The sequence below is a fragment of the Gymnoscopelus microlampas genome (genome assembly GCF_963454915.1).
Source record: "Gymnoscopelus microlampas genome assembly, chromosome: 13".
NCBI lineage: Eukaryota > Metazoa > Chordata > Actinopteri > Myctophiformes > Myctophidae > Gymnoscopelus > Gymnoscopelus microlampas.
Genome location: NC_139950.1, coordinates 40,970,583 through 40,991,268, shown reverse-complemented (window position 1 = coordinate 40,991,268; position 20,686 = coordinate 40,970,583). Strand labels below are relative to the sequence as shown.

General features: G+C 41.4%; 1 protein-coding gene across 2 annotated transcripts in view; it reads right to left on the bottom strand.

Annotated features, from left to right (window-relative positions):
* LOC311059076 (striatin-like) overlaps positions 1-20,686 on the bottom strand; it is a 42,162-nt gene that overhangs the window by 9,250 nt on the left and 12,226 nt on the right. For both annotated transcript variants that reach the window (XM_084076696.1, XM_084076697.1), the window contains exons 2-7: positions 14,508-14,611; positions 8,456-8,529; positions 4,934-5,012; positions 2,675-2,848; positions 1,314-1,449; positions 131-302 (exon numbers count right to left, since the gene is read on the bottom strand). In XM_084076696.1, coding sequence (XP_083932822.1) covers positions 131-302; positions 1,314-1,449; positions 2,675-2,848; positions 4,934-5,012; positions 8,456-8,529; positions 14,508-14,611 — 739 coding nt within the window. The remainder of the gene's footprint in view (positions 1-130; positions 303-1,313; positions 1,450-2,674; positions 2,849-4,933; positions 5,013-8,455; positions 8,530-14,507; positions 14,612-20,686) is intronic.

The following is a 20,686-nucleotide window of genomic DNA, read 5'->3' as shown; positions in this document are numbered from 1 at the left end:
TTTGACATTTTGATACAGGTAGTGAATAGTTCCTTGTCTGATTGCAACCGTGCAGACCAAGCGCTGCTACTAACAGAAGCCGCCTGTCGGAATATCCATGGCCCTGACCCCAGGTGTGCTACGGACTCACCCCAGTCCGTGCTGTCCACCGGGCCTCGGGACTCTGGTGAAGTGTCCATTTCATCAGGACTGGAAAGGAAGTCAAAGCCCTTCAGGGCTTCCTCTGTGTCTGGGTCCTCGCTGGTGTCCATGCTGGGAGACAGAGCAGGCGACGGTGAGGAATTGGGCTTCTTTCTCATGATCTGAAGTAAAGACATACAGCATAAGGTCAGTCATAAGGTACAACTACTAGAGCTACGATACTGGCCTATCACAATATATATTGATATTGGTGTGTATGTTGTCGATGTGCGCCGATATGAAAACTATTTTACAGAACATAATGCAGACAAAGATGCTTGGGTTAATTTAGAAAACATTTCTATTTATAGTTATTTATAATGATGTATCCCTAAGGGATGTTTACTGTTTCAATACACTGATTTTGGACAATAGAGTTTATTGTTACACTGAAAATATCCTGCCTTTGTTTGATAACCATGCATAGACAGACGGATATCTCAGTATTGATAAACAAGACATGACAGCTTCCCAGACTGTTCTCCTGAGATTTTAACAAATTATAGGAAAATGTCATTATTGAGATGTTGCAAATAAATATCTCTAGTTTTATTTTATTTTTCATAATTTTAGTACTGTAATCATACTGTACATACAATTGAACAGTTGCACTGTAGAAGAAAATGCATAATTCACCAGACTGCCTCCTCTTGTTGTTCTGGGACTGTGTATTGAAAACACGAGTAATAACATCACGGTACATTGCACAAGCCCGTGGCTGAATGGAGGAAAGATAAATAATACGATACCACTCAAACAAGTTTATTGCCGAGACAGTGCAGCCTAACCGAGAAAACATAAAAGTGAAACTATAACTGCAATTGGACCTCTTTTCTCCATTTTATTCTTTATTTCTTTTTAAATGACTTCTGACGCCCTATGTAAAGCACTATAAATTGCCTTTATATGCAAGACCTGCAATAATCTTGCCTTGCCACCGGTGTAAGCAAATAAAGGCGTGTAGCCTAAAACAAACAGGTACAGTACGTTGTTATATTGCGTAATTAAGGATATTTCGAAAATACATTGGCATTTATCGTGATAACACTTTAAAGCCACCCACCCACAGAGACACAGCCTTGCGTAAACACAGGGCCTCTGTGGAGATGTGCGGCAGTGGCGGGTTTTCTTACCGTTCTCGATTCCATGATACTCCTGTCCCTTGGTTCGCTGTCCTCGTCCTCATCTTCATCACTGAACTCAGCTGCAGCGCTCTCTATGAACTTGAAAGCCTCCAAGACAGCACTGGTGTCGGATAGCTCTGTTTTCCTGTGGAAAATAATGATGAAGTACATGAATATGACTGGCTGAAATTCATACATTTCCTTGGAAGAATTCATGTGTCACACACACACACCACGTTGTTCCTCCATACGAAACAGCATTCTCATCTTAACCACTTAAGCGCTATAATGACATGCCCAAAATAGTGACCCGATGGTTCAAGGGGTTAATCCTATGATGGGAATAGCTTGCCGTTTGCCAAAAATGTCAAGCGTATACACTGGCACATGATGCTGATGGACAAGCAAGTGATTAAGTTGTCACATTATCAGATTTCATCATCACATTTCACTTCATCCCTTCTGGAACCAATCCAGCATGACAGCATGAATGTCACACTAATGACTAGACATGCTTGAGTTTCTTGAACTCCCACTAGAATAAAAGATTCATTTTGTTCCAAAACGATCCATCACTTGAACTGACAATTGTGACTTATACCCCTGAGAGAAATCCAAATCAATTATGAAGCTCATAAAAAGGGTGGGCGTTATTGAGCACTTTGTAATAGCAAACCATGGGACTCGTTCAAATCTGCAGCGTTGTTCTTTTTTTAACCATCCACACTAGTGCCATGGAGTAAAAGCAACAATTATGTTATGGTATTATTATTCTAGAGAGGAGGTTGGTGCATCAATAATGCATGGATTAAAAGGGTTGGGGAAAATAGCAGTGGCAAGCACCAAAGGATTACTGACGCTGCATTGTAACACTTAGGCCATGGTTATTGTTTATTTACTGTTATAGTGCACTGCAATGTTGTGTGCTTTAAGTGTCGCCTTTCCACACATATAGGCACAGCAAAAAGACAATTATCCTAAATATGGAAATTACGGTAAGTCAATATCATATTTACATTGTTATTTAGTCAAATAGGGTCTTGAAATGGAAATTAAAACACACATTGTTATTTAATTAAATATGGTCTTGAGATGGAAATTAAAACAAGACAGGGTCTAATAACTGCATGGCTTCCCTGTACAACGTCAGTATTTGGAGTGTGGATCTCGATATCTGGGCAAACACTCCATATTTGGACCAAATTTTGGGAGGCATCCATATGCACTGACAAAAGCACTTCTATACAACTCGGGCACACACAGGCCATAAAAACATGGAATACTTGGGGTCATCCAACCAATACCATATCCTGGGACAAAATACAGCAATATGTGACTCACACCTTTCACACTCATAGAAGAGCTCTTACCCTCTAGTGCCCATGCCCTTTGGTGATGCATCTGTCCCGTTGACCAGAGGCTCAGAACCAGTCCTGTCCCCTGTTCTCCCTCCACTTCCATCTCCAGCCAGGCCCAACAGGGCCCTCACTCGCTGGGACTTCACATCCAGAATGGTGTCTGTGTAGCCCACCTCCTGCAGGTATCTGAAACATGTCAAGATAAGTTTGTTTTGCGATGTGATGTGTCGTTAGCTTGAGAATCTGTAACCATTCGTTTATTGGTGCCCCCTTCAAAACTTATTTTTGATATATTTTTTTGATATATTGATTGTTAGATATACCAGCATATTCATAATTGTGATTGAAGTATGATGCCCCTAAAAAAACGTATCTTAATATCTCAAAATCACATGAAACTTACAAAATGCTGATGTTGGTGTTCTCACTTTTATTTTTGTAGTTTAGGTCAATTGTGCCATAAGCTTATCTCCCCCAATCACATATATGGGGCTTACATATGAAATGTTGTTTTGAGGAATTAAATCATATCAAAGTAAGAGCGGCAAAGGACCAACATGTCAAAAAGGCTGGCATGTTCCTTCAACAAATTCCAGACTATTTATTTTAGAATTATACGTTTCATAAAAGTTATTAAGAATTCTGCCAAACACATAATAGTTTACGGCTGTTCGTGTAAATGCTTGGCAAAATCACTCAACCAGGAAGGCGATGCATCGCATAAAACTTTTATAGTAGAATTAAGTTGATCCTATTTTTCCAATACAACCGAACTTCGTTTTGCTGAATGAACTTTTAAAGCTAATAGCTATAAATGTCAACAATTAAACGTGCTGAAAGATGAGAAACGGTGCTTGTAAACGTGCAATGCGTTATGTCTTCTGGCACCAGCCTAGTGATGGATGTTAGCTCTGTCGGGACATGCAGCCTTCTCATTCCACGTAATACCTACCCGGTAGGGACATCCGCAACGGAAGCTCTAGCGATTTTAGCAGCCTTACTGGCTGTGTGAGAGGGTGGGTATAGCGCCTTATTGATCTGCTACTTGACACTTGCTTAGGGGGAAAAAAAGAGAATTTCTCTTTTTTTCTCTCCTCTGTCAGCATGTCAGAGCAGATGATGTGTGAAGTTGCCTGATGGCGTCTGTGGGGTAAAGGCCTGAGCCTGGATCGTGTACACAGACGGACTGACGGGAGGGAGATATGTATGGGCTGAGAGCTACGAGGAGAGCAACACAACAGGGGGAAGACCACAACGGTAATGACTACTGATGTCCAGGTGAGGGAGCTCTTCCCTATAGTTTCATTGACCAGAGAACTGCTGCTAATAGAATTTAACCAGCCCTATTAGGTCTGTCACCTGATAACAAAGGCGAATAGTACTCAACTCACAATTAAAGTATTCCACATTGCATCTCTGCTTACCTGCTGTAAGCAAAAGCCAGCTATCAACCATGACTGCTGCTATTGTATCAGGACTGATACATACCCAATGTGTAACACTTCTGTATACATATGCCACCTTTACTTTTATGTACAAATCAAAATGTTATTTATATTTATACTGGATAGTGGGTATTTACTGTATGTGTTATAGAGTGTCATTCTGACAATTTTTTATCAAAATTCATCTTGATGACTCGTCTTCATTCATCTTCACATGACTAGTGCTGTTATTGGCGACTAGCACTCTTACTGCTGAGCTGACCCGTTTTCCCACACATTTCATTGTACCATTGACCCTGTGTTAACCTACATTATGACTAATAATAAAACTGAAAGCTGAGAACTGAAACTAACACTTCAGTAACACTAAAGTAGGAATGTTTCATTTTAGAGGAATATTCCTAGTTAGGTAGAATATTAGTATAGTCGCTTAGGACGGCCTCATTATAGAGGGAAGATGGCATGCAAACTAATTAGGTTCCTTGTTTTGGCAAAATGTTTGATGAATATCCCATAAGGCCTTAATTATAACTTTGTCAGCTTCTTGCAAATAAAATAAAGTTACATATTAAAAAAAGCTCCAAAACATCATCTATAGTAAATTCATTTTAAGTCGTGTGTCGATGTCATTCATTGGATTTAGTCAGTTTATCTATTGCGCGAGAGGCTTGATTACCATGGAAACTGGAGGCATCACACTACTCTTTTCAAGTTAATTCACGTAACCGTTTGGACACAACCGGTACCAAATAAGGAGCGTTCCTATCTAGGTGCCAAGGTGAAAGGATGCATCCTTCCAAAATCAGCCACAGCGTGTGGTACTCACTGTCTGAGAAGCTGACGGCCATGTTTCCAGGACAGCTGATTGTTGAGAGACCCAGGAGCCTCGTTCTCATTGGCCTCATCTAGGGCAAGACACACACAACACACACAAATCACAACACAACTCAGCGCAAAACACACAGCCCTGACATTAATCCCACTGTGTAAACAAATCAGAGCATTCCTGCACGCACACACAGCGACCAGGCAAGAGGCAACTACACACATTCAGCTCCAAGATGTTGTCATCTAGTCTATAGAGGATTTAAATTATAATTAAACAGTGGGGGCAGTTTCAAAACTGGAGGCATCCGCCACTGCTTGCGTCATTGACATCGCACCGCAATAGAAATATGCCACAGATAGGCTAATTACAGGGCCATGTTAAGTTTGGAAGTTTCAGGGCAAAATAACCTCTTATCACTGAAAGCACTGTGCCATGTTAGGCATGTGACCTGTAATAATCTAAATAGTTCATTTCGAACCTGCCACCAGCAGCCGCAAGTTTGTTACTAATGATAACATGATGCCAGTGGAGACCTCTCCTCTTCATAAAATAATTGTTGACATCAGTGGAGAGCAGATGTAACACAAATTAAATAGAAAAAATGGCACTTCAACTGGCTTCAAAAACAAAAACAGTTAAATATTTAACAACGGTGTCTGGAAACACCTTCAAAATGGCCACTCATGGGGTGGCTTTAACCAGGTCCCATGACATGTGAGAGAGAGCAAGCACGTCTATATCTACAGTATATGCCTGCACCACCCACATCAATTACTGCCATCTATGGTGGACAACGACAATGGGAGTCAAGGCTTACTTAGATATACAACACTGCCAGCACTCTGGTGACTCAAAGTAAACGCTAACCACGGGCGCACTGAGGTGGTAATAAGACATAGACAGCAGCACCAGCAGGTGTTGGCACCGCGGAGTCAAAAGATTGCCCCGAAACGGGGTCACGTCTAATTCAGGAGGGTGATGAGCAGGCAGGTGCACCACCATGGGGGTGTAGTACGTACCCTCTCCCTTCATCTCCCCCTCTTTCATCAACACGTCAAGGGCCCCGGTGAAAACAGACTTCTTGAATAGGGATGAGCAATGGGAATGAGTCACTATCAAAATGGGGACGGGGAGGCGCATGGGAGTACAATGTGCTACAGGGATGACGTCTTGAAGGCCAACAAGCAAGTTGTTCCCACCACAGATTGCCAATAAACATTTTACACTGGGTTGTTGTTTTGCTTAACAAGATAATCTCCACAAATCAACCCCAAACCAACAAAAGAGCTTTGAAATTCACAGTTGAGGTATTAACGGGTAATATATACTAATACCACAGGTAGGCTATGCCCACAGGTAGTGCAACTAGGGCTGTCGCGATAACCACACCACCGCAAAACCACAGTGCGCTGTCATGAAACCCGCAGGAGAATTGAAAACTATCCCACCACCAATATGTCACATTAAAATGTTATATAGGCCTACGTATATACTTCAGAGATGACCCTATCTCCACATTAATGGTCAAAAACCTTCACTTGAGCTGTATTTGGGTAAAGGGATGATAATATAATATATTCAAGTATCTGACAATGTATAAAGTCACCATACCGACTTTGATGAGCCAGTGTTGTGATTTTCTAAAAACATGTTTTTTTTTCATTCCCTGAAAAGTTATATTTTGGACATAACTGGTTTCTGCCCGACAGCAGCGATATACTGTATCAACGAATGGATCAACGAATCAATTAACCACTTAAGCGTTATTTTATACATCATCACACAATAGTGTGCAAAAATAGTGAAGATAGCCTAGCCAATCTAAAAGCACACTATGCATCACATCGTGTGCTTGTAGATCGCATGTAGTTATCAATGTTTTGGACATTTTTAGAAACTTTTCACCTGTAATGACATCCCCAAAAATAGGGATCAATCAATTATTGTAGTAATTGATCGATTATCGATTTTGTATCGATTAAATCGATTAGTTCAATTAACTGTTTTAAATGTACGTATGTAAATGCAAAGGAGATACGGCTGGTCTACGGATAAACTATTGTAAATGAATAACATGTTCACAAATCACATCATCTGTGTTATACAAGACATCCCCTTTTATATGTTCAGATTCTGTCCATGTTAAGCCACTAAACAAATGGTGCACTCAATTGAGTGATGACAGTTCAGTGAGTTTAATTAATGGAGATCTTGAAGCCCCTTTCACATCATAATGACAGAAATGCTGGCGTAAGGAAAAAACACGCTGCAGGCGTATGCAGTGATTAAGCGATGCTCCGACCATACATTCAAACGGTGTTATCTAATCCTGCTGGCAAATTCAATTATTTTAAACTTTTCGACATTCAGTGGAGGTCCGCAGTGCTGCGGAAAGGGCCTCCGATTTGCTGCTGGCTTGGGAGCTTCCCAGAGTGGGAAGCGTAGATCTCCTACATGAGTGTTGGGACGACTGCTTCATCACATGGCGTTAATTTAACACCTTTATAAAAAGGAAAGTTGGCCCAAATAAAGAACCTTAACAACAGGCGGTAGGTAGGTACAACTGCAAGCCATGGTATTGACCCAGTTACACACCCGCGGGTGAAAGATTCTTTAACGTGACAGAATCTTTGCAACAAATCACGATGCAACCACACTAACACAGGTATGCGATATCCGAGATACGCATATCTGATACTGGTATGTCTACTACTACTACTAACATCTCTGAAAGCAAGGTATAATAGGGTATAGCATCTGACATTTTCACCCTCAATTAGAGAAAACCAATGGCACATCCAGATGTCAGCACTCAGCAGGATGTCCGAGATCAAAGTAAGATATATATTTTTCCCATATATAGAAAGGGTGTTGGATCTCTTTAACCCATTCAATCCGGGGACGCATCCCTGTCATTTTAGATTTCTTTATTCTGCTATTCAAAAATAGCAGATATACAAGCTATGAGCTTGTAGATCTGCTATTTTTGAAAAATCGTGAAAATGTGTGCAAATCTTTGAATATATATATTTTTAAAGCGAACATTTGTAACTCAAATCTTTGCTTCTGTTAGTCCCTAGAACAAAATACTTTGGAATAGCCAAAGAAATCTGAAATGACAGATGCGTTCCCGGATTGAATGGGTTAAATAAGGAAAAAATGTACACATGACAAATGGGTTCATCCAGTGAAGTCAAACAACTGGTCTGCTCAGTAAAAAAAACAATAGATCAAATCGGCAGATCTCGACTTATGAATCTTCCCACTTGTAATAATACTCGTATGGCGGGTGAAACAGTGGCTATTGCATAACGAATCCTCTGTTACGTTCCCAGGGGAAAAAAAGACACAGTGATGAAACCAGTGAGCAGGAAACAGGATTCGACATGTACGTAAGTATGCAGACTAACGCACACACACGGGGCACTCAATGTCATTTGAGGTATGTGAACACAGCAATCACAGTGATTTAGTAGAGGGAAGGCGATGGTAAACGCCTTGCTTTTTCCATAGGCTTACCGGAGTCGTAGCTCGGGGGCTTCATTTCGCCTTGATTCAGCTCCGTTCCATATTTTAACTTGTGGTACTTTGCTCTGGAGGGAGGAAAATGAGAGGGAAACAGACAAAGAAGAAGCAAACAATGCTGATTAGCAAGGGTCTGAAAACAGGCTATTAAGAAGAAAACCCTTTATGCATAGTATCTGGCACAGCGTTTTCCGTTACATCATCCGATCAGTAATAATGTGGGCTAATTAACACAGACCAATTAGCTTGTTTCACATCTTTACTTGTAGATTGCGTTTCTGATTCTATTTGCATACACTTAGAACATTAGAACAGGACACAGAATATTAGCAAAGTGAGGCTGCTCACATCTGTGTATAGACGGCATAATTCATTTTAAAATCCATTTATAACTCTGAGAGTGTACAAATGTAACCGAATGAACCCTTACGGGTCCATTCGGTTACATTTGTACACTCTCGGAGTACATTTTACACGGAAGATTTTACGGTATATATTTGCGTTTTGACCTCTGCTGTGTTGACAGCTACTGACGAGCGTGCACGGCACACATCCCACATCAGTGACCCCCACATCAGTGGCACAGGTCTGGGAATGAATCGCAAGCACGCATGCCCTGCAGTTCACACCGTCCCGCCATTCCGCAGCCCCCCCCCCCCGCCCGCTAAGTCATCCAGAAGGACTCTTTAACCATCAAATTCCTTTTTAAATTGGGAACATCCTGCATTTCAAGACGGCTATCCCAGTTACTCTTTTTATCTGAGGCCTCTGAGACATGACCTGTTGCCAAGCAACCGGGGAAAGCAGCTCTCATTCTAGGTTATGTGTCACTCCTGAGGCTGAGGCCCATGGCGAAGGAAGGAATAGGATATATAAATATACGCCGCAGACCGCTGGGGAGGGGAACTCCATGTGTAAAGCACCTAGGTGGGAACATGTTAACGTGTCCCTCCCTTAACACAATGCCGGGAGAATGACACACACACTGACACCGCGTCCCAGTTCCATACCGTGCAGGTCTGAAACTATCGATAATTCTCATATATATTATCGATTACTTTTTTAATTAAATACATAATCTTGAAAAGCGTTTTTTATTCGTTTTTTTTTTTTTAATATATTGACACTGAAAGAAACAACTCCCGCACACTTCAAATGCAATTCAAAATGTTTTTAATTGCATTTTGAAGACAGTGTGCGGGAGTTTTTTCATTCAGTACGTTAGGGCCCTAGTTTTGGTCTTCTCCTACGCACCTGTCGCCTTTTTTTAGGTGTGCAAAAGACTTGCCATTTATTATACATTGACACAAAGAAATTCCACTAGATCTTTTAACCGATTAAAGCCGGGAAAGCATCTGTGTCATTTTAGATTTTAGCTACATATAACAAGTTTTTCAGAAAACTCTTAGGATTTAGAACAGTGGTTCTCAAAAAATTCTGATTATCTGATTAACCCTAATAAGAATAATAATACCCCTAAATATAATAGTCTAAATAACAAAACCCTAAACTAGCTGATCGACTAGATCTGCTATTTTCTCTATTAAAAATATAAAATAAATAAAATGTAAAGCCCCCCCAATCAATTATTTCATTCAAATCTATTAGTTCGATCGAACTGTTGTACTTCTACTAAAAGTGCTAAGGGCTAAGTATGGTATTGACGTTGTTGTTCAGCATGATGCTATTGTCCAACTATTCACAACGGGGGGAGATTTTTAACTAGTTAAAGGAAATTAATCAACATATAAAAACTACACAAAAAGCTAAACTGATAAAATAGTGGGGGAAATAATTTTGCACGATTAAGCTATGTCAAATTGCAAATTGGATCATGATGTCCGCCAGGTAAGGTGTCATTTGCTGTTGGCACAAAACTGTAGTGCTGTATGTGAATTTCTTTAATGCCAACTAACTGCTAAAACGGTATACTATAAAGATTTGTATAGTGTATACTATACTGTATGGAATTGAGACACAGCATGAGTTCACTGTTTGACCCTTATCTAATCCTGTTGTACTATGGCCCTCATTAGCCTATACACTCTCAGGATCACTATTCAAATTAACCAGATTAACTACAATCACAGGTTTATTTTCCCCTGCCTTTATTTATCCAGGGTGGGAAGGTTTCACTGAGTATTAGCCTATAATAATCACTGTATTATAGGCTAACGTCACGTACAGTCAAACACACTATTTGATTCCTACTGCTGGATACAGAGCAGTACCAAAGGAGAAGCTGGGGGTTAGCTGCCTTGCCTAAGGGCACCTCAGCAGTCAATGTAAACAGAGGGCATGTGCTACTGACCAGACTAGAACTTTTGTACTGGCAACCTTCCTGTCACAAGTCTCACATTTCAAGGGTGATTTATGTTTATATTTAGTTACAGGTCGGTGTGACACACCGAAAATACTACATAAGCAGATCTACAAACTCACACAAACAGTGTGTTCTGAGCTTGCAGATCTGCTATTTTACGGTGTGCGACATGGTGTGCAACCAAGTGTAACTCAGGCTTTAGTCTGCAGCCTATATTGAGCCTTTGTGTGGCTCACACACATGTGGGGGATTGGCTTAAATGACCTTGATGCTGCAGCAAATGCTGCATGCTGAAGTTATATTACAATGTGTTGGGAGAAAAAAGAAAAAAGAGCCCCAATGTGCATCCATGTGGTGAGTCAGAGGGAGAAAATGCTGCGCTGTGACATTTCTAATGCGACGGGACCTCATTGTGTGTCGCATTGACAGGCTCAGACTACATTTTTGAGGAGAAAAACAGAAACTGCGAAGGTGACATGGTCACCGTACTGGAGAGGGTTCTCCTCTCCCTTTGTCCCTGACCTTGATGCACAGTTCCGTGTATAGGACAGCTGTCTTTCCAATGCGTGCTCTCATCCACAGACATCAAAACGAGTGTGTTCTCTGGGGGGATCTGGTGATAATCTAGCAGCCAAGGGCATGCCCCCCGCCCCTACCTGCAAGGATATAATCCAACCCTCCCCTACAGCCCTTCCTGCACACTTCAAGCAGCAGACAGACACAGGACGACTGTCCCTCCCATCCCGAACACACCCTGGCCAAAGCTCCAAGCGACCTAGTCTCTTCTCCCTCCTGGCTCCCAAGCTGTGGAATGAACTCTGAATGACTACCCTTGGTCATGAGGACTGCAGACACGCTTCCCATCTTCCACTGCAGTCTGAAAACTCCCCTCTTGGGTCTCCATTGTATCCACTAGCACTCCTTATTGCTATACTGGTTTTCTAAATGTTTCACCCCACGATTTTGTAACCCTTTTTCACCCGGTGCCAAGTTATCCTGGGTGCTACACTCCCCCCCACCAGCCTAGGGAGCCCAGAGCCTCATGCCTCCTTCAATGCTCGAGAGCCAACTGACCTTCTTATCACCTGACAGGGGAGAGTTTCCCGGTAGGACGTAGCACGTGGAAGGAACACGTTATTACAACCAGTTCCCTTCCCCTCCATCAGGCGCCCCGGCTGTCTGGGGGAGGCGGTATAGCGACCAGGATTACTACATGTTTTTGTGAGGGAATTAACTACCCTAGGAGACACGGGGAGAACATGCTAGATGCTAGATTTGATGTTTTCCTTCTATCCTGGCTACTTACTTGTTTTCTTGGTACTCTATATAACTGATCCCTCACCCCGTTTCACTGACAAGATTTCATGCCGTTTAGTTCAATCTTGCACTTTCCAAGTCACTCTGGATGAGAGTGTCAGCTAAATTTGTAACTTTCATGCCGTTTAGTCTGATCTTGCACTTTGTAAGTCGCTCTGGATAAGCGTCTGCTAAATTCCTAAATTGTCAATTTAATCTCTCACTCCATTACTTCATCCCTCAACTCACTCCAGCTTATAGAGACATACTCCTAGGGCCCTATCTTGTGCGCCGCCTTACTGCTTATCCCTAAACTTTTTTAGTTCAAAATAGCCAATCTACAAGCTCACAACGTGTCGATGTAGATCGGCTAGTTGAACTATTTTGAAATGTTTTTAAAAATAGTAAAATATGGCTAATACGTTTAGGGATAAGGGGTAAGGCGGCGCGTGCAAGATAGGGCCCAGGCTCTGTTTATGATAGAGCTAGATTTGCATTTTTATATCCACAGAAAGCTTTGGTATAAAAAAGGGAATCGTTTTGCCTTTAAAACCATCAATTACTGTCAGCAAAGCAAACACACTTGCCTTATAGATACACATAGAGAAGTGTTCTCTACACATGTATGACCTATGCCTGGACAGCACGTGTTGAGCTGGTTGATCAGAAACTCAGGCTGCATACGTAGTGTTCATTAGTTCTATAGGTGGCAGGGATTTAATTTTAGGTGCTATACTAATCTAGTAGCTAAGTAGAATCCAGGTGGTTGTTTTACCCTTTAGTCACACTTAATAAGTAGAACGTGTGGCTCTCCAGTGGATGTTCAGAGTTCACATGAAACTAAATAATAATAATGTTACTTCTGCAGGGCAGTGCAGTGTGAAGGTGCATTGCAAAGTGATGCAGATGTTGCATGTATTGGACTAAGCCAGGCTTAAGCCTTGCTATATGGCTGAACTAAACCAAATAATGCGGTTTACCTCATTACTTTTTAGCTCACTGTCAAGTATTCATGACGAAACCAATGTTGCATGTATTGGACTAAGCCAGGCTTAAGCCTGGCTATATGGCTGAACTAAACCAAATGCGGTTTACCTCATACTTTTTAGCTCACTGTCAAGTATTCATGACGAAACCAAAACATTTCAACAGTGAATCAAAGTCGCACAGAAATGTTTCTTTTTTTCCTCCACGAGTTTGTAACCCTTTTTTCATGCCAAGTGCCAATTGCCTAAGATTGTAATCCTGGACGCTACTCTCCCTTCGCCAGCCTGGGGAGAGCCCCGAACTGAGCTCATGCATCCTTTACATTACTTTATTATGGGTCCCCATAAGCACTTGCCTAAGCATGGCTATTCTTCCTGGGGTCCGTCACATCCAAATACACATCATACACAAAAACATACTATAGATACAATACACAGACAATAGGTCACCTACAAAAGTTAAGAAATACATTTTAGCAATTTTACAATATTGTCCTTCAATGCATGAGGAGTGAGCAGGCCACTTCTTATCACCTGACATGACAGGGGGGCAGAAAATGTTATCTTCTAATACTACAATCAATAAGCACAGCACATAATAAAAAAGAGTAAGCAGGTAGTAACGCATAAGGATTAGGAATACAGTACCTGAAACCAAGAGATTTAGGCATACTGCAGAAATGTTGCCTGGCCTACACTTCGACTATATTATTAAATACATTTATCACAGATTCACTCTTGCTTCCATTTTAATCTGTGCTATTGAGGAAGTCAGCTTCCAGTAAATAAAGACAGACTTTGTTAATGTTGCATTGTGCAATTAAGTTTCAAAAGTTGAAAATTAAGACTACCGTAATAGAATATACACATCTGGACCTTAATTATCTCCCACATCCCTTTTAAAAGGACGACTTCACCCATTTTCAACCCATCTTCATATAGTTGGTCCTCGCTAATGATCATTATAATATGGTACCCTTTTTGTCTACCCCATCTGGGTCTCAGAAGAGGGCTGTGGACAGTTCAGAAACCTGCCTACCAGTGACATCATCGATAGGGAATCCAAGCTAGAAAATAATTGTACTCTTTTATCATGTGCATTAGTGAGGACCAATTATATGAAGATAGGTTGAAAATGGGTGAAGTCGTCCTGTGACGTCCTGAAGTCGTCCTGTGACGCATCTGTGTCATTTTAGATTTCTTTGGCTATTGAAAAATAGCAGATATACAAGCTCATAGCACGGCACCGAGTGCCGCACTATGAGCTTGTAGATCTGCTATTTTTTTGAAAAATCTTCAAAATGTGTGCAAAATCTTTGAATATATATATATATATTTTTAAAGCCAACATTTGTAACTCAAATCTTTGCTTTTCTGGGGGTTCTTAATGGGTTAAATGATGCAGCCCAACCGAAGTAGTAGCAGATGGTAAGGCACCCACCTCTCCTGCTTCAAGGCATATTCCAGCATTTTGATCCTCCTGACAAGGTCCTTCTTCAGATTTTCCTGGCCTTTCCTCTCCCCCTGCAGGAATGCGATTTGGGCCTGCAAACGCAAAAATAGTACTGTCAGGGCATGACCTCAAAGCAGTGTATGTATATATATAAATCAATGCGTTCAGTGTTTTTGACATCCTCAGCTACCAGGCTACATAACAAGGCAAAGTCCAGGTGGTGCAAAAAACGTCTGAAGACAAGAGCAGCCATAAATAGGATGCTGTCAAATCAATGTGTGTGGTATGATGGTAAATAAAAAAGACAATCTGTTCTGTTCTATTTTAACATAACCTACCTCATTTCCCACACATGCACAACGTCCCTCCCTCCCTCTCCCTCTTTCCTTCCTTTTCTCTTTCTCTCCTAGGCACCATCCTGTGTGCACACACCGGTGTTCAGCCTGATTTTATACTTCATCGCACGCTGGTGTGGCGTGTCGAAAATGGCCCGATCTAGACAGTGAGCTTGTAGATCTGCTATTTTTAGCACGCGACACCGGCACGCAACAAAAGTATAAATCAAGCCTTCGTCCACTCCCTACAGCAGACGGGCAGCTGTTGTCACACCGAGTCTGAGTCAGCAGCATTACGTCATAATAAGGCATCTCACACACACACACACACACACACACACACACACACACACACACACACACACACACACACACACACACACACACACACACACACACACACACACACACACACACACACACACACACACACACACACACACACACACACACACACACCCTCTACTGTGAGCTGGACTCAAGAGTAGACCTTGAGTCTAGTACCTAAAGGAAGGGGTGTGTTCAATGAATCGATACGGCAATAATTGTATCATATTCCTTCCCAATAATCGTATCGATACAGAGGCAACCATATCGATATAGCAGGAAATGCTGTGAGACTCAGACATGAGTTGCAGTAAAAAGAAAAAGGTGAAGAGAATATTTCATTTGCATTTATTAATGAATCAATCTTTTGCATTTATCCATCAAAACATTATTTATTTGTATTTGTATTTACTTCCTTGCTTTTTCAAATTTATTTGGAAACTTAGAATTTTCTGACAAAATATTGGTCAAAACATCGGCAATAGGTGGTCTAGGACTCTGCAAAAGTAAATTTAGTCAAAATGACTGAAATTGAAATTATTCAAAATCAACGCGTATCGCGATACATATCGTATCGTGGCGTCTTTATCGTGATACATATCTATTGTGAGGTTGTAGGCAATACCTAGCCCTAAATAGAGGCGACACCAGCTAAAACAATCCAGGATAGGTGACACCAGAGGTGATGTCCACCACATTAGAAACCGCACACTACACTACATCAGGTGACAGGTCACACTTGCTCAAGTCACTGTATTCTTCAATATTCCGCTATAATTGTTTTTTGAAGCTCAAACACTAAAAATATCGAATTTGCATTGAAAAAAATAATAATAATAATTTATTATGTTCTGAACACTTCACACATTTGTAAATAGAACACTGCACTCACTGATTGGTGACAATTTAAACGTGTGTGTACATTAACAATGCATGCTCGCCAGGTTGTGAAACAGAGATGGGCAGAATCATCAACACCCTTACAATTTTTCACTGTTGTTCTTCTGTGTAACCAACACACTGGCCCTTCTCTATTCACAGCCCAGTGAACAAAGATGGGCCAAAACTAAATAGAACAAAACAAAGTCTAGTTCCTTTCATGGCCTGTATTAAGTTATTGTCTGCAGCAGTATAAGGCGATGTCAAGTGAGCCTTCGTCCTGGAGCTTCAGTGGGATTCCTTGTTATGCAGAGGAAGATGAATCTTGCAGTTGTTTTATTTTCAAATAATACCTCGTTATGATCACGGTTTCTAAGTCAGAATCACTCTCTGTTGTTCTAAATCACCACTGAAAGTGACACATTGAGCCAAGACAGAACTCGCAGAGCAACTGTTTAGAAACACTTAAGACCTAGCCTCTTTCTAATCCAATCATAAATGACTAGTAAATATAAAAATCTGAAGCAGAATTAACTAACTTGAAGCAACATAAAGTTGCAGTGTTTTTCTAATTACAACAAGCATGATTGCAGTACGGCCAAACAGCAGCTGCTTTCTAGTTTCAAACAGGGTTCGTGGGATCCAACTTTCCTCCTGGGAAGCCTATATTTAACACTAAATTTATAAACACATTTTTAAGAGGTTCAAAAAAGAATATCCCTTGCCAACCCACATCAGCTTAAAAGGGAGAGAAACCTCACTGAAAGCCCACTGCTTTTCAGCAGACCGAGTAGGCTGGAAATACAGTTTTTTCATGAGGAGCAAACACCGCTAACAAGGAGCCTTGACGAGGCTTCAATCTGCCTGGTATTAATAACATGATTTCACACCATCTACGTTTCTCTGCAGAGCAGTTCTACATCAAAACCCTGATGCAACACGTCTCTCTAGAGTGCCGCTCATACTTACAGTAACATCACTGTCCCCAGTCTGGGATAGGATTCCCAGAACAAGAACATATACAACAAAAAAACACTAAGTGCTGTTGGCAGCAGTTTAACAGATTGCTAGTATTTATGCCAATCCTACTATAAAATTTAGTAAACATTGTCTGACTGCGAGCATCCTTTTCTCCCCTCAGTGGGTTGGCCAATCGATCTGAAATTGAGCATTGGCATAGGCAGGACTGACAAAGCAGATTTTTCTGTTTTCCCACAATTAAGCACTTGATTAGCATTTTTCACAGGTCTGAGGGGATCTGAACTTGGCCTATCGCAAGAGCATACTATGGGAAGCAGGACTCGCACAGGGCCATGGACAGAACGAATGATAGAAAGCAAAAGAGTGAGTGTAACAGACTAAGATGACGGAGTGTAACAGACAAATTAATAGTGAAATAAACAACGGCTGCTGTCCATGTGTTATAATACAAAACTCAACATGGGTACAAGATGTTGTAGGGCTGGGCAATATGGACCAAATTAAAACATTTTTTTTGACAAAACACCTTGATATCAATATTGTGATGATACTATTAATTTGTTTCATTTTTTAAAAACGAAAATAGCAGATCTACAAGTTCACTTGTCTAGATTGGATATTTTCGCAATATATCAATATAATAACGATATATTACCCAGCCCTAAGGAGTAACCTGCAAGGAACCGCCTACAACACAAGTGTTGACTTTCAACGGTGCATACTATGTGTTTTGCCACCATAGCAGCTAGCATCACGTTAATATAGCATGAAGATAAATTCAAATTTAAAAGCTGTGGAAACAACCGGAGCAACTCAAGCCTCCAAGCGAGCTTAAGATGACAAGGAACATTGATGATAATAACTGGAAAAGGTTTAATCTACAGATGTAGTCAGGGTGCACATATCATTATGGACTTAAGTAGATCATAATGATGCTTACATTAAAGGTAGTCTACCCCGGTGCAGACATTTCTCTCTCTAATACATTTACAGAGTCTATATAGAACCCTATTCGGGCCATTTATGTGCATCTGTGCCACGGCTGGATCCATAATAACATATTCTCCATCGACACGAATGCTAATGTTTGACACATATCAGACTTGATCTCGTTCATTTGCATGAGACTGCATCATTGTATTACATTACAAAAGCAATGGTAGAAAGGTAGCCTCAGAAAGTGGCTTAATCAAGAGTTCCAACTGATCATGTTGCTTATTTTCTACCGTTGTGTGGGGGTGAGGGACGTCACATAATACAATCTGAAAGAGCCCAAATTACAATGTAGACCCATGTCTAAAACATTGCTAACAGGCAAAAAAAGAAGCCTACAATGTCTCTCGTGTCTCTTACCCATAGGCAGATATACTGTGAGAGTAGGGTGAATTTAAGTTCAAATGCACCAAACATTGCAGTCAAGGAACCTGTTGGTTTCTCTCTCGCTCTCCCTCCCCTCTATCTATGTTGTTTTTTAGCGCTGCCAACCGCTCTACGTTTGACTCTGTCTGCGTGTCCGTTTGTCTGAGCACGGGATGTCCGTTTGTCTGAGCACGGGATGAGCACGGCAAAGAAGCAAACAGCTATAACTTCAGTTTGCAGCATGCCACCAACTCCAAATTTGGTATGTGGACTTAGACCACCAATAGGGACGAGCATGAATTGATGACGTTATCAAAGAGGGGTCCAGGGACCCCCAGCGCCCGTATGAGCACAGGATTTTAAACAGCTATAACTCCAGTTTGCAGCATGCCACCAAGTCCACATTTGGTATGTGAACTTAGACCACCAATAGGCACGAGCATGAATTGATGAAGTTATCAAAGAGGGGTCCAGGGACCCCCAGAGCCCGTATGAGCACGGGATGAGCACGGGATTTTAAAGGCATTGTAGGGAACATTAAGCCTAAATTTAAAAAATATGTATATATATATTTTTTGCATTTTCTCCCCTCTATCAGCCACTATATAATGATGCTGGGGTGTTTTCCTTCATTGAAACACAGTCCTCTGTCTGAAATCCGTATTTTCCCTTCTGTTTATGTTCATGTTGTTTATGTCCGGGTCGTAAATTAACGCACGCATGTGCGTGTCCGTGCGCGTCCGTGCCCGTATCAACTTTTTACTTTCGGTTTTAAAACGCTCTCAAACTTCTTTTTTGAGGCACATAATTTACTTTTAAAAAATCGTTTGGATAGAATTTAGTTGTTTAGCTTCTTATATGTGGTCAATTTATCATGAAAGAGCCTATTTAAAAATATAAATTCAGAGAACCGTAGGGTCGGGCATTTCCGCGAATTGTATCCGCATAAGGCAACCTATTTTGGGCATGACTCATTTAAAAAGTCCCCCCTGCGTCACCCCCTGGTGGTCGGGGAAAAGAACTGCTGGAGGGGCGGTGTTTGACAACAGTTTTTTTCTTTGATTATGTCTGAACTCCCTACAATGCCTTTAAACAGCTATAACTCCAGTTTGCAGCATGCCACCAAGTCCACATTTGGTATGTGGACTTAGACCACCAATAGGGACCAGCATGAATTGCTGAAGCCCCGCCCCCCCTGTCTTCCCATTGGCTGGCCTTCAAACAGCCATAACTCAAGTTCGCAGCATGCTATGGAGTACACATTTTGTACATGGACTAAAGCCAGCAATAGGGACGAACTGTAATTACTTAAGCCCCGCCCCCTCTGTCTGCCCATTGGCTAGGCTTTAAACACCCATCATTCCAGTTTGCAGCATGCTACCAAGTACAAATTTGGTAAAAACTCAGACCACCAATAGGGACGAACTGAAATGAGTTAAGGCCCGCCCCAAAGGCACCGCTTCCTTCACACAGGGTGTGATTTTTGTTCTCCATCTATCTCTCTATCAAATTTAGTCTCAACTAGACCATACCCGGTCGGCGCAGCGCATCCGTGGGGGGATATGCGCACATGATCTGGCAACCCGGGAGGCAGTTCGTCCCATAGCTGGGCAGGCCCGTAACCATGGCGACATTGTTTGACACATAAACGCTAATAAGAAGCTGAGATTTTATGAAATTCAAAAACGGGCTTCACAGTTGCGTTCAGATGGTAATGGTCAATGGCTGTGTGCAAAATCAGAGCAATTGCTCCAGCCACTGAGGAGAACCGGGTAGCTTCACGTACTCACGTGCTCACCTACTCACCACTACAGACAGAGGTTACTAGAATTATAGTAGGATGTTAGCTCAATGTTTCAACTGGTTAGTATGTGTTTTTCACTCTCTCCATTATGTGAGGGGCTGACAACTTTACTTCAGGTCAGAGAGGCAAGTGTTATTTTGTCTATATTGGATCTGGAGAATCGGTGAGAGGCTGCATTAAGCGACAGAATTAAAATGTACAGCAGAATATCAGAACAAATTACCCCTCAGCCTTTGTCTATTCCTGCAAAACATCTTACTCTTGCCAATGTGAGGCTGGAAATGGGTGAGGAGGACCACTGCTTTAGACTTCTGTTCGGTCTATCTGTTATAGGGCAACACAATCTAACAATACCAGAGTCATCATTACACAGCCCTTTTTCAGTAAATGTAGGATGGCATCCAACCAAATGCACTCAATCTTAATGGCTAAACTGTTTCACACAGAACTGAGCAGAATTGCGAAAGGCAATACATTCATAT